We start from the raw sequence: 15364 nt of genomic DNA on the forward strand, positions 1-15364 counted from the left end.
TTAAAGAACACCTACTGTTCTGATAGACAGGTAACTCTCGATCCAGAATATATCAGGGGGTTTAAAGCCATAACACATACGTTTCTTCAGCAGCAGATTATGATCGATAATATCAAAAGCTGCACTGAAGTCTAACAAAACAAGCTTCTTATTATCCATTACTTTCAGCCAATCATTAGTCATCTGTGTAAGTGCTGTACATGTTGAGGGTCCCTCTCTATAAGCAATTGAAAGTCAGTTTTGAATTTGTTTACTGTGAAATAAAATGGTATCTGGTCAAACACCATTTTTTCCAAAGGTTTACTAAGGGTTGGTAGCAGACTGATTGGTCGGCTGTTTGAACCATCAACGGATGCTTTGCTATTCATGTGGTAGCGGAATGACTTTTGCTTCCCACCAGGCCTGAGGGCACACACTTTCCTGTAGCTTAGATTAAAGAGATGGAAAATAGTTAGTAGAGATAGTTAGAGATAAAGAGGAGACAGAGAATCAGAGAGTAGAGAGGAGATACAATAGTTAGTAGAGATAGTTAGAGATAAAGAGGAGATAGAGAATCAGAGAGTAGAGAGGAGATACAATAGGTAGTAGAGATAGTTAGAGATAAAGAGGAGATAGAGAATCAGAGAGTAGAGAGTAGAAATTCTAATCAAAGGGAAGAGAGAGAGACTGTAGATTCTTTCAACAAACACCTTACTATAAGATTTGCAAATATGGAGCGGTTAACTATGCACCTCAACAGTTGTGCAGTTAAGGCCCAATGAACAAAGTTGTCTCTCTCCTCTTACAGAAAAAGTACAACCTATTATGTCTACTTGGCAGTTTAGCAGATGGAATCAATCGGTGGGTAACTATCTGCTGACACCGGGTATAGTCTGAATGATTAGATCGTGATTCTGCTAATCATGCTATTCTCTGTTCTCATCAGCATGTTTGTAACAGGATGTGTCACATACTGTGGTTTCAACCAGTCTTATGACTAGAACAGACAAGGACAGTTTGTATCAGTAGAGAAACACAGAAGAGACAGTTCTCAAAGGTTAATACAGAATAGACAGAGCCTAGTTTGTAATTTTCCACCACAGTACATACAATAGTTAGTAGAAATAGTGAGAGATAAAGGTGTGTGTGTGTGTGTGTGAGAGCAGTTCTTGTTTTTTGCGTTATAAATGGCACCTCATTCCCTTATAAATGGCACCCTATTTACTTTATAGTACACTATATTTGACCATGGCACATGAGGAAAAATGTGTGAACTATGTAGGAAATAGGGTACCATTTGAGACGTACACACCTGTGTTTCCTGTTTCATCAAATGCATTGTTGACACTGTCACTCTGTTCTCATCGACAGTAAAGCAGGGTTGAAGTTCGTCAGTCAAACATAGACTCTGAGAACAGCAAGGTTAACTTCTGTTACCAGAAAGGTAAGACTCTTTATTTCCTAAATCTCTCCATTCATATGCACCTCAATAAAGTTAAGTTATGAGTTATAGTAGAATGTCAAGAATGCTATATAATTGAAACATTAAGTTGCTATTTTATTCTTTATAAAAAGTTATAGTTTATAAATTTACATTATTTTTATTAGAATGTTCAAAGGAATTCAGAACTAATAAATTCCCCCAAAATAACTGTTAGATACAACAGGTAGTATTTGTATTTATTCTGGATCCCCATTAGTTCCTGCCAATGCAGCAGCTACTCTTTCTGGGGTCCAATCATGATTACGCAATTACATACAATACAACACATTATTACACACTACTCTTCCGTAACATATCTACAATACAACACATTATTACACACTACTCTACCAGAGTGGTGAAAAAGTACCCAATTATGATGCTTGAGTAAAAGTAAAGATACGTTAATAGAAAATGACTCAAGTAAAAATGAAAGTCACCCCGTAAAATACTACTTAAATAAAATTCTAAAAGTATTTGGTTTTAAATGTATTTAAGTATCAAAACTTAAAGTAAAAGTTTAAATCATTTCAAATGCCTTATATTAGGCAAAACAGATGGCACAATTTTCTTCTTTTTTAAATTGAAGGATAGCCAGGGGCACACTCCAACACTCAGACATAATTTAAACATGAATAATTTGTGTTTAGTGAGTCTGCCAGATCATAGCCATTAAGGATGACCAGGGATGTTCCCTTGATAGGTGTGTAAATTGGACCATTTTCCTGTCCTGCTAAGCATTCAAAATGTAACAAGTACTTTTGTTTGTCAGGGAAAATGTATGGATTAAAAAGTACATTATTTTCTTTAGGAATGTAGTGAAGTAAAAGTAAAAGTTGTCAAAAAAAAAAAAAAATTGTAAAAACAGATACTAAAAATAACGACTTAAGTAGCACTGTAAAGTATTTTTATTTAAGTACTTTACACCACTGCTCTACCACAACATATCTACAATAAAACACATTATTGCACACTACTCTACCACAACATACCTACAATACAAAATGAATAATACAGAAAAATAACATTATTAAAATCTAAGCGTGTGTAGAGTACGTGTGTTAGCATTTGTGTGTGTGTGTGTGTGTGTGTTTGTGCCTGATTGTCTCGTTACAGTCCATGCTGTTCCATAAGGTGTAGTTTTATCTGGTTTTTAAATCTGATTTCACTACTTGACTGAGTTATATGATATGAACAAGATTTCCATGTAATCATCGCTGTATGAAGTACTGTGTGTTTCCCGTAGTCTGTTCTTGACTTGGGTATTGTGAAGAGACCTCTGGTGGCATGTCTTGTGGGGTATGCATGGGTGTCTGAGCTGTGAACAAGTCGCTTAACCAGACAGCTCTGTGATTTCAATATGTCAATATCTCTCACAAAGACAAGCAGTGATGCAATTAATCTCTCCTCTACTTTGAGCTAGGAGAGATTGCCACTACAAAATATGGCACAAGACCATATGACTGGACATTAGTCCAGGTGCGATAAAACTAGGGACTGTATGACTTGTTTTCTTCATAGCGCTGTCAGGAAAGCAGAGCATTGATTTATTACAGACAGACCTATCCCCATTTTAGCTACCATTGCATCAATGTGTTTTGACCATGGACATTTACAATCCAGGGTTACACCAAGCAGTTTAGTCTCAACTTTCTCAATTTCCACATTATTCTTCACAGGATTTAGTTGAGGTTTAAGATTTAGTTGACGTTTAGTGAATGGTTTGTCCCAAATAGAATGCTTTTCGTTTTTTCAAATATTTAGTTCTAGACGATTACTTGCCACCCATTCTAAAACTGACTGCAGCTCTTTGTTAAGCGTTGCAGTGATTTCACTTGCTGTGGTAGCTGACGTGTATAATGTTGAGTCATCGCCATACATAGATACACAGGCTTTACTCAACGCCAGTGGCAGGTCATTAATAAAGATTGAAAAAAATAATGGGCCTAAACAACTGCCCTGGGAAATGTTCGACTCTACCTGGATTATGCTGGAGAGGCTTCCAGTAAAGAACACCCTCTGTGTTCTGTTAGACAGGTAACTCTTATCCACAATATAGCAGGGGGTTTAAAGCCATAACACATACATTATTTCAGCAGCAGATTATGATTGATAATATCAAAACAACTTCCGCTTCCCTCCAGGCATGAGGGCACACACTTTCCTGTAGCTTAAATTAAAGAGATGGGAAATAGTTAGTAGAGCTAGTTAGAGATAAAGAGGAGATAGTGAATCAGAGAGTAGAGAGGAGATACAATAGGTAGTAGAGATAGTTAGAGATAAAGAGGAGATAGAGAATCAGAGAGTAGAGAGGAGATACAATAGGTAGTAGAGATAGTTAGAGATAAAGAGGAGATAGAGAATCAGAGAGTAGAGAGGAGATACAATAGGTAGTAGAGATAGTTAGAGATAAAGAGGAGATAGAGAATCAGAGAGTAGAGAGGAGATACAATAGGTAGTAGAGATAGTTAGAGATAAAGAGGAGATAGAGAATCAGAGAGTAGAGAGGAGATACAATAGGTAGTAGAGCTAGTTAGAGATAAAGAGGAGATTATGATGAGTACTGATATACGAAGAGGCAGGATGCAGACGCAGGAATTAACAGGGATGTAAACAAATGTGTACTAAACAATTTGAGATAAATAAGCTAATGTGCGTATTGAACATTTCTGGGCTCTTTTATTTCAGCTCATGAAACACTATACATGTTGCGCTTATGTTTTTGTTACTCTGTCTGACTGCTGCTCCATCTATGGACATTCCCCCCTCAACGGTCTTTACTCTTCCCAATGGACATTAACTCTGTCTGACTGTTGCTCCATCTATGGACATTCCCCCCTCAACGGTCTTTACTCTTCCCAATGGACATTAACTCTGTTTGACTGCTGCTTCCTCTATGGACATTCCCCCCTCAACGGTCTTTACTCTTCCCAATGGACATTAACTCTGTCTGACTGTTGCTCCATCTATGGACATTCCCCCCTCAACGGTCTTTACTCTTCCCAATGGACATTAACTCTGTCTGACTGTTGCTCCATCTATGGACATTCCCCCCTCAACGGTCTTTACTCTTCCCAATGGACATTAACTCTGTCTGACTGTTGCTCCATCTATGGACATTCCCCCCTCAACGGTCTTTACTCTTCCCAATGGACATTAACTCTGTCTGACTGTTGCTCCATCTATGGACATTCCCCCCTCAACGGTCTTTACTCTTCCCCAATGGACTTTCGTTACTGTAAAGTTGATACATATACACTGTATATATAGTAATATGAATATGTGTGTGTGTGTGTGTGTGTGTGTGTGTGTGTGTGTGTGTGTGTGTGTGTGTGTGTGTGTGTGTGTGTGTGTGTGTGTGTTTGTGTAGGAGCTGGTAGCTGCTTCTGAGAGGGAACAGATGCCAGCAAGGGCAAAGAGCGCCAAACTCCCCAGCACCTCTTCTGGAATGTAAGTGGAGATTGAGTATAAATGTCAGGAATTAAAACTATGTATTCACTGGTGACATTGAATACATGAGTCTACTGGTATAGTACTGGAGAGATAATAAACATTAAAAGTGGTCTTCTATACCTCTATTGCATCATCCTCATGACCTGTGAAATGAATGTAGAACAGTGAAGTGACCACAGCATGTGGTGGTGGTGTAGGGGAACAGAGCAGTGTGTGACTGTTTCCTGTGTCCAGGTTGACCCGGTCTGGAAAGAAGCGTCGCCGTCTGAACAGGCAGGTGTGTGTGTGATGCAGTTCCAATTTTAATGTCATGGTGATACTGTATGAGATTGAGATATTAAGAGACCAGTAGAAAGATTCTAGTATGTCCTACCAATATTAATATATTAATGTTCTGTATCTTTTATCAGTAGTCAGTATTTCTATTCTCATGCACAAAGTAGATGTCCTAACCGACTTGCCAAAACTATAGTTTGTTAACAAGAAATTTGTGGAGTGGCTGAAAAACGAGTTTTAATGACTCCAACCTAAGTGTATGTAAACTTCCACTTCAACTGTATGTAAATGTGATATTTCCGTTGTTTTACATTTTTATTATTAGCAAATATTTCTAAAAAATCTGTTTTAGATTTTTCATTGTGTGTAGATTGATGAGGAAAAAGGTAACTTAATCCATTTTAGAATAAGGCTGTAACGTAACAAAATGTGGACAATGGGAAGGGGTCTGAATTCTTTCTGAATATTTTTTATTTTATATAAAATATATAGATGTATAAAATATTATATTTCTTTGAACTTTTGAGTCAAGGAAATGTTTCTGTTTTTGTTCCATTGGTTGTCTGTGTGTGTGTGTGTGTGTGTGTGTGTGTGTGTGTGTGTGTGTGTGTGTGTGTGTGTGTGTGTGTGTGTGTGTGTGTGTGTGTGTGTGTGTGTGTGTGTGTGTGTGTGTGTGCGTGCGTGCGTGTGCGTGTGCGTGTTTGTAGGAGCCGGTAGCTGGTTCTGAGAGGGAACAGAAGCCAGCCGGGACAAAGAGTGTCAAACTCCCCAGCACCTCTTCTGGAATGTAAGTGGAGATTGAGTATAAATGTCAGGAATTAAAACTATGTATTCACTGGTGACATTGAATACATGAGTCTACTGGTATAGTACTGGAGAGATAATAAACATTAAAAGTGGTCTTCTATACCTCTATTGCATCATCCTCATGACCTGTGAAATGAATGTAGAACAGTGAAGTGACCACAGCATGTGGTGGTGGTGTAGGGGAACAGAGCAGTGTGTGACTGTTTCCTGTGTCCAGGTTGACCCGGTCTGGAAAGAAGCGTCGCCGTCTGAACAGGCAGGTGTGTGTGTGATACAGTTCCAATTTTAATGTCATGGTGATACTGTATGAGATTGAGATATTAAGAGACCAGTAGAAAGATTCTAGTATGTCCTACCAATATTAATATATTAATGTTCTGTATCTTTTATCAGTAGTCAGTATTTCTATTCTCATGCACAAAGTAGATGTCCTAACCGACTTGCCAAAACTATAGTTTGTTAACAAGAAATTTGTGGAGTGGCTGAAAAACGAGTTTTAATGACTCCAACCTAAGTGTATGTAAACTTCCCACTTCAACTGTATGTAAATGTGATATTTCCGTTGTTTTACATTTTTATTATTAGCAAATATTTCTAAAAATCTGTTTTAGATTTTTCATTGTGTGTAGATTGATGAGGAAAAAAGGTAACTTAATCCATTTTAGAATAAGGCTGTAACGTAACAAAATGTGGACAATGGGAAGGGGTCTGAATTCTTTCTGAATATTTTTTATTTTATATAAAATATATAGATGTATAAAATATTATATTTCTTTGAACTTTTGAGTCAAGGAAATGTTTCTGTTTTTTGTTCCATTGGTTGTCTGTGTGTGTGTGTGTGTGTGTGTGTGTGTGTGTGTGTGTGTGTGTGTGTGTGTGTGTGTGTGTGTGTGTGTGTGTGTGTGTGTGTGTGTGTGTGTGTGTGTGTGTGTGTGTGTGTGTGTGTGTGCGTGCGTGCGTGTGCGTGTGCGTGTTTGTAGGAGCCGGTAGCTGGTTCTGAGAGGGAACAGAAGCCAGCCGGGACAAAGAGTGTCAAACTCCCCAGCACCTCTTCTGGAATGTAAGTGGAGATTGAGTATAAATGTCAGGAATTAAAACTATGTATTCACTGGTGACATTGAATACATGAGTCTACTGGTATAGTACTGGAGAGATAATAAACATTAAAAGTGGTCTTCTATACCTCTATTGCATCATCCTCATGACCTGTGAAATGAATGTAGAACAGTGAAGTGACCACAGCATGTGGTGGTGGTGTAGGGGAACAGAGCAGTGTGTGACTGTTTCCTGTGTCCAGGTTGACCCGGTCTGGAAAGAAGCGTCGCCGTCTGAACAGGCAGGTGTGTGTGTGATACAGTTCCAATTTTAATGTCATGGTGATACTGTATGAGATTGAGATATTAAGAGACCAGTAGAAAGATTCTAGTATGTCCTACCAATATTAATATATTAATGTTCTGTATCTTTTATCAGTAGTCAGTATTTCTATTCTCATGCACAAAGTAGATGTCCTAACCGACTTGCCAAAACTATAGTTTGTTAACAAGAAATTTGTGGAGTGGCTGAAAAACGAGTTTTAATGACTCCAACCTAAGTGTATGTAAACTTCCCACTTCAACTGTATGTAAATGTGATATTTCCGTTGTTTTACATTTTTATTATTAGCAAATATTTCTAAAAATCTGTTTTAGATTTTTCATTGTGTGTAGATTGATGAGGAAAAAAGGTAACTTAATCCATTTTAGAATAAGGCTGTAACGTAACAAAATGTGGACAATGGGAAGGGGTCTGAATTCTTTCTGAATATTTTTTATTTTATATAAAATATATAGATGTATAAAATATTATATTTCTTTGAACTTTTGAGTCAAGGAAATGTTTCTGTTTTTGTTCCATTGGTTGTCTGTGTGTGTGTGTGTGTGTGTGTGTGTGTGTGTGTGTGTGTGTGTGTGTGTGTGTGTGTGTGTGTGTGTGTGTGTGTGTGTGTGTGTGTGTGTGTGTGTGTGTGTGTGTGTGTGTGTGTGCGTGCGTGCGTGTGCGTGTGCGTGTTTGTAGGAGCCGGTAGCTGGTTCTGAGAGGGAACAGAAGCCAGCCGGGACAAAGAGTGTCAAACTCCCCAGCACCTCTTCTGGAATGTCAGTGGAGACTGAGTATATTAGTCGGATATTTAAACTATGTAGGCATTGGTGAGATTGAATATATGTGTCTACTGGTATGGTGCTGGAGAGATAATACACTTTAAAAGCAGTGGATTTCCCCGTTAACAACTCTATCAGAATGTATGTGTATATATGTATATGTGGACAGGTGTCCTTTATACAGGTAACAAACTGAGATTAGGAGCATTCCCTTTAAGAGTGTGCTCCTAATCTCAGCTCGTTACCTGTTTAAAAGACACCTGGGAGCCAGAAATCTTTCTGATTGACAGGGGGTCAAATACTTATTTCCCTCATTAAAATGCAAATCAATTTATAACATTTTTGACATGCGTTTTTCTGGATTTTTTTGTTGTTATTCTGTCTCTCACTGTTCAAATAAACCTACCATTAAAATTGTAGACTGATCATGTCATTGTCAGTGGGCAAACGTACAAAATCAGCAGGGGATCAAATACTTTTTCCCCTCACTGTAGAACAGTGAAGTGACCACATCATGTGGTGGTGGTGTAGGGGAACAGAGCAGTGTGTGACTGTTTCCTGTGTCCAGGTTGACCCGGTCTGGGGAGAAGCGTCGCCATCTGGAGAGGCAGAGGGAGGAGCCTAGGGCACTGGTCATCAAGGTAAGACTAGTAGTCATATAAGAAGGGTGAACAAACCAAATATAGAACACAGCCACGTAATAAACACACACTGAGTGTTAGTGAGAGTGTGAGCAGTGTTCGAATTACACATTTGGGGTGTCTCTGTATTGAGTAAAAAAATGTATGGGCCTAATAATAAAGACTTAATTTAAACGTTCAATGTTAATTACATTTTTACGTGGCATGAACACAACCAGTCATGATATTTTCATCTGATTGTCAAACAAATCACTTCAAAAAGTAGCCAAGTTTGTCCACTCCAAAATGATTCCAGCATCCAAACTGCATGTACCTTCTGCTCCCCCTATGGCCATGTCCACCCACCCACCTCAATGGACTTCTACTCTGCCCCCCACCTCAATAGTAATTCAATCACTGTTACAGTTGTACATTTGTATACTGAAAAAAGCAAACGCAACATGCAAGAATTTCAAAGATTTTACTGAGTTACAGTTCATATGAGGAAATCAGTCAATTGAAATCAATTTATTAGGCCCTAATCTATGGATTTCAGATGGCTGGGAATACAGATACAGTGGCTTGCGAAAGTATTCACCCCCCTTGGCATTTTTCCTATTTTGTTGCCTTAAAACCTGGAATTAAAATTACTTTTTGGGGGGTTTGTATCATTTGATTTACACAACATGCCTACCACTTTGAAGATGCAAAATATTTTTTCTTGTGAAACAAACAAGAAATAAGACAAAAAATAACAGAAAACTTGAGCGTGCATAACTATTCACCCCTCCAAAGTCAATACTTTGTAGAGCCACCTTTTGCAGCAATTACAGCTGCAAGTGTCTTGGGGTATATCTCTATAAGCTTGGCACATCCAGCCACTGGGATTTTTTTCCCATTCTTCAAGGCAAAACTGCTCCAGCTCCTTCAAGTTGGATGGGTTCTGCTGGGGTACAGCAATCTTTAAGTCATACCACAGATTCTCAACTGGATTGAGGTCTGGGCTTTGACTAGGCCATTCCCAGACATTTAAAGGTTTCCCCTTAAACCACTCGAGTGTTGCTTTAGCAGTATGCTTAGGGTCATTGTCCAGCTGGAAGGTGAACCTCCGTCCCAGTCTCAAATCTCTGGAAGACTGAAACAGGTTTTCCTCAAGAATGTCCCTGTATTTAGCGCCATCCATCATTCCTTCAATTCTGACCAGTTTCCCAGTCCCTGCCAATGATAAACATCCCCACAGCATGATGCTGCCACCACCATGCTTCACTGTGGGGATGGTGTTCTCGGGGTGATGGGAGGTGTTGTTTTCCTTGATGGCCAAAAAGCTCAATTTTAGTCTCATCTGACCAGAGTACCTTCTTCCATATGTTTGGGGAGTCTCCCACATGGCTTTTGGCGAACACCAAATGTGTTTGCTTATTTTTTTCTTTAAGCAATGGCTTTTTTCTGACCACTCTTCTATAAAGCCCAGCTCTGTGGAGTATACGGCTTAAAGTGGTCTTATGGACAGATACTCCAATTTTCGCTGTGGAGCTTTGCAGCTCCTTCAGGGTTATCTTTGGTCTCTTTGTTGCCTCTCTGATTAATTCCCTCCTTGCCTGGTCTGTGAGTTTTGGTGGGCGGCCCTCTCTTGGCAGGTTTGTTGTGGTGCCATATTCTTTCAATTTTTTTATAATGGATTTAATGGTGCTGCTTTCTGATATTTATTTATAACCCAACCCTGATCTGTACTTCTCCACAACTTTGTCCCTGACCTGTTTGGAGAGCTCCTTGGTCTTCATGGTGCCGCATGCTTGGTGGTGCCCCTTGCTTAGTGGTGTTGCAGACTCTGGGGCCTTTCAGAACAGGTGTATATATACTGAGATCATGTGACAGATCATGTGACACTTAGATTGCACACAGGTGGACTTTATTTAACTAATTATGTGACTTCTGAAGGTAATTGGTTGTACCAGATCTTATTTAGGGGCTCCATAGCAAAGGGGGTGAATACATATGCACGCACCACTTTCTCCATTATTTATTTCTTTGAATTTTTTGAAACAAGTAATTTTTTTCATTTCACTTCAGCAATTTGGACTATTTTGTGTATGTCCATTACATGAAATCCAAATAAAAATCAATTTAATTTACAGGTTGTAATGCAACAAAATAGGAAAAACGCCAAGGGGGATGAATACTTTTGCAAGGCGCTGTATGCATCTGTTGGTCACAGATACCTTAAAAGGTCCTCAAAATGGGCCTCAGGATCTCATCACGGTATTTCTGTGCATTCAAATTGCCATCGATAAAATGCAATTGTGTTCATTGTCCGTAGTTTATGCCTGCCCATACCCTAACCCCACCACCACCATGGGCACTCTGTTCACAACGTTGACATCAGCAAACCGCTTGCCCATACGACGCAATACACGTGGTCTGCGGTTGTGAGGCCGGTTGGACGTACTGCAAAATTCTCTAAAAGGACGTTGGAGGCAGCTTATTGTAGAGAAATTAACATTCAATTCTCGCATTCCTGCAGTCACGATGCCAATTGCACGGTCCCTCAAAACTTGACACATCTTTGGCATTGTGTTGTGTGACAACATTGCACATTTTAGAGTGGCTGTTTATTGTCCCCAACACAAGGTGCACCTGTGTAAAGGTCATGCTGTTTAATCACCTTCTTGATATGCCACATCTGTCAGGTGGATGGATTATCTTGGCAAAGGAGAAACACTCACTAACAGGGATGTAAACAAATGTGTACTAAACAATTTGAGATAAATAAGCTAATGTGCGTATTGAACATTTCTGGGCTATTTTATTTCAGCTCATGAAACACTTTACATGTTGCGCTTATGTTTTTGTTACTCTGTCTGACTGCTGCTCCATCTATGGACATTCCCCCCTCAACGGTCTTTACTCTTCCCCAATGGACTTTCGTTACTGTAAAGTTGATACATATACACTGTAAATATAGTAATATTAATATGTGTGTGTGTGTGTGTGTGTGTGTGTGTGTGTGTGTGTGTGTGTGTGTGTGTGTGTGTGTGTGTGTGTGTGTGTGTGTGTGTGTGTGTGTGTGTGTGTGTGTGTGTGTGTGTGTGTGTTTGTGTAGGAGCTGGTAGCTGGTAGCTGCTTCTGAGAGGGAACAGATGCCAGCAAGGGCAAAGAGCGCCAAACTCCCCAGCACCTCTTCTAGAAAGCATTCCCTTTAAGAGTGTGCTCCTAATCTCAGCTCGTTACCTGTTTAAAAGACAACTGGGAGCCAGAAATCTTTCTGATTGAGAGGGGGTCAAATACTTATTTCCCTCATTAAAATGCAAATCAATTTATAACATTTTTGACATGCGTTTTTCTGGATTTTTTTGTTGTTATTCTGTCTCTCACTGTTCAAATAAACCTACCATTAAAATTATAGACTGATCATGTCATTGTCAGTGGGCAAACGTACTAAATCAGCAGGGGATCAAATACTTTTTCCCCTCACTGTAGAACAGTGAAGTGACCACAGCATGTGGTGGTGGTGTAGGGGAACAGAGCAGTGTGTGACTGTTTCCTGTGTCCAGGTTGACCCGGTCTGGGGAGAAGCGTCGCCATCTGGAGAGGCAGAGGGTGGAGCCTAGGGCACTGGGCATCAAGGTAAGACTAGTAGTCATATAAGAAGGGTGAACAAACCACATATAGAACACAGCCACGTAATAAACACACACTGAGTTCGAATTACACATTTGGGGTGTCTCTGTATTATGTAAAAAAATGTATGGGCCTAATAATAAAGACTTAATTTAACCGTTCAATGTTAATTACATTTTTACGTGGCATGAACACAACCAGTCATGATATTTTCATCTGATTGTCAAACAAATCACTTCAAAAAGTAGACAAGTTTGTCCACTCCAAAATGATTCCAGCATCCAAACTGCATGTACCTTCTGCTCCCCCTATGGACATTTCCACCCACCCTCCTCAACAGACTTCTACTCTGCCCCCCACCTCAATAGTAATTCAATCACTGTTACAGTTGTACATTTGTATACTGAAAAAAAAAAACGCAACATGCAAGAATTTCAAAGATTTTACTGAGTTACAGTTCATATGAGGAAATCAGTCAATTGAAATCAATTTATTAGGCCCTAATCTATGGATTTCAGATGGCTGGGAATACAGATACAGTGGCTTGCGAAAGTATTCACCCCCCTTGGCATTTTTCCTATTTTGTTGCCTTAAAAGCTGAAATTAAAATTACTTTTTGGGGGGGTTGTATCATTTGATTTACACAACATGCCTACCACTTTGAAGATGCAAAATATTTTTTCTTGTGAAACAAACAAGAAATAAGACAAAAAATAACAGAAAACTTGAGCGTGCATAACTATTCACCCCTCCAAAGTCAATACTTTGTAGAGCCACCTTTTGCAGCAATTACAGCTGCAAGTGTCTTGGGGTATATCTCTATAAGCTTGGCACATCTAGCCACTGGGATTTTTTTTCCCATTCTTCAAGGCAAAACTGCTCCAGCTCCTTCAAGTTGGATGGGTTCTGCTGGGGTACAGCAATCTTTAAGTCATACCACATATTCTCAACTGGATTGAGGTCTGGGCTTTGACTAGGCCATTCCCAGACATTTAAAGGTTTCCCCTTAAACCACTCAAGTGTTGCTTTAGCAGTATGCTTAGGGTCATTGTCCAGCTGGAAGGTGAACCTCCGTCCCAGTCTCAAATCTCTGGAAGACTGAAACAGGTTTTCCTCAAGAATGTCCCTGTATTTAGCGCCATCCATCATTCCTTCAATTCTGACCAGTTTCCCAGTCCCTGCCAATGATAAACATCCCCACAGCATGATGCTGCCACCACCATGCTTCACTGTGGGGATGGTGTTCTCAGGGTGATGGGAGGTGTTGTTTTCCTTGATGGCCAAAAAGCTCAATTTTAGTCTAATCTGACCAGAGTACCTTCTTCCATATGTTTGGAGAGTCTCCCACATGGCTTTTGGCGAACACCAAATGTGTTAGCTTATTTTTTTCTTTAAACAATGGCTTTTTTCTGACCACTCTTCTATAAAGCCCAGCTCTGTGGAGTATACGGCTTAAAGTGGTCTTATGGACAGATACTCCAATTTTCGCTGTGGAGCTTTGCAGCTCCTTCAGGGTTATCTTTGGTCTCTTTGTTGCCTCTCTGATTAATTCCCTCCTTGCCTGGTCTGTGAGTTTTGGTGGGCGGCCCTCTCTTGGCAGGTTTGTTGTGGTGCCATATTCTTTCAATTTTTTTATAATGGATTTAATGGTGCTGCTTTCTGATATTTTTTTATAACCCAACCCTGATCTGTACTTCTCCACAACTTTGTCCCTGACCTGTTTGGAGAGCTCCATGGTCGTTATGGTGCCGCATGCTTGGTGGTGCCCCTTGCTTAGTGGTGTTGCAGACTCTGGGGCCTTTCAGAACAGGTATATATATACTGAGATCATGTGACAGATCATGTGACACTTAGATTGCACACAGGTGGACTTTATTTAACTAATTATGTGACTTCTGAAGGTAATTGGTTGCACCAGATCTTATTTAGGGGCTTCATAGCAAAGGGGGTGAATACATATGCACGCACCACTTTCTCCATTATTTATTTCTTTGAATTTTTTGAAACAAGTAATTTTTTTCATTTCACTTCAGCAATTTGGACTATTTTGTGTATGTCCATTACATGAAATCCAAATAAAAATCAATTTAATTTACAGGTTGTAATGCAACAAAATAGGAAAAACGCCAAGGGGGATGAATACTTTTGCAAGGCGCTGTATGCATCTGTTGGTCACAGATACCTTAAAAGGTCCTCAAAATGGGCCTCAGGATCTCATCACGGTATTTCTGTGCATTCAAATTGCCATCGATAAAATGCAATTGTGTTCATTGTCCGTAGTTTATGCCTGCCCATACCCTAACCCCACCACCACCATGGGCACTCTGTTCACAACGTTGACATCAGCAAACCGCTCGCCCATACGACGCAATACACGTGGTCTGCGGTTGTGAGGCCGGTTGGATGTACTGCAAAATTCTCTAAAAGGACGTTGGAGGCGGCTTATTGTAGAGAAATTAACATTCAATTCTCGCATTCCTGCAGTCACGATGCCAATTGCACGGTCCCTCAAAACTTGACACATCTTTGGCATTGTGTTGTGTGACAACATTGCACATTTTAGAGTGGCTGTTTATTGTCCCCAACACAAGGTGCACCTGTGTAAAGGTCATGCTGTTTAATCACCTTCTTGATATGCCACACCTGTCAGGTGGATGGATTATCTTGGCAAAGGAGAAACACTCACTAACAGGGATGTAAACAAATGTGTACTAAACAATTTGAGATAAATAAGCTAATGTGCGTATTGAACATTTCTGGGCTCTTTTATTTCAGCTCATGAAACACTTTACATGTTGCGCTTATATTTTTGTTACTCTGTCTGACTGTTGCTCCATCTATGGACATTCCCCCCTCAACTGTCTTTATTCATCCCAATGGACATTAACTCTGTCTGACTGTTGCTCCATCTATGGACATTCCCCCCTCAACGGTCTTTATTCATCCCAATGGACATTAACTCTGTCTGACTGCTGCTCCATCTATGGACA

At 39.8% G+C, this 15364-nt stretch overlaps 1 protein-coding gene across 1 annotated transcript in view; it reads left to right on the forward strand.

Annotated features, from left to right (window-relative positions):
* Positions 1-1345: 1345 nt before the first annotated feature.
* LOC121557012 (caspase recruitment domain-containing protein 8-like) overlaps positions 1346-15364 on the forward strand; it is a 25221-nt gene continuing 11202 nt past the window's right edge. The window contains exons 1-8 of the mRNA XM_045226748.1: positions 1346-1423; positions 4833-4912; positions 5150-5192; positions 5899-5978; positions 6216-6258; positions 6979-7058; positions 7296-7338; positions 8054-8133. Coding sequence (XP_045082683.1) covers positions 4863-4912; positions 5150-5192; positions 5899-5978; positions 6216-6258; positions 6979-7058; positions 7296-7338; positions 8054-8133 — 419 coding nt within the window. The 5' untranslated portion in view covers positions 1346-1423; positions 4833-4862. The remainder of the gene's footprint in view (positions 1424-4832; positions 4913-5149; positions 5193-5898; positions 5979-6215; positions 6259-6978; positions 7059-7295; positions 7339-8053; positions 8134-15364) is intronic.

The sequence above is a fragment of the Coregonus clupeaformis genome, chromosome 18, assembly GCF_020615455.1.
Source record: "Coregonus clupeaformis isolate EN_2021a chromosome 18, ASM2061545v1, whole genome shotgun sequence".
NCBI lineage: Eukaryota > Metazoa > Chordata > Actinopteri > Salmoniformes > Salmonidae > Coregonus > Coregonus clupeaformis.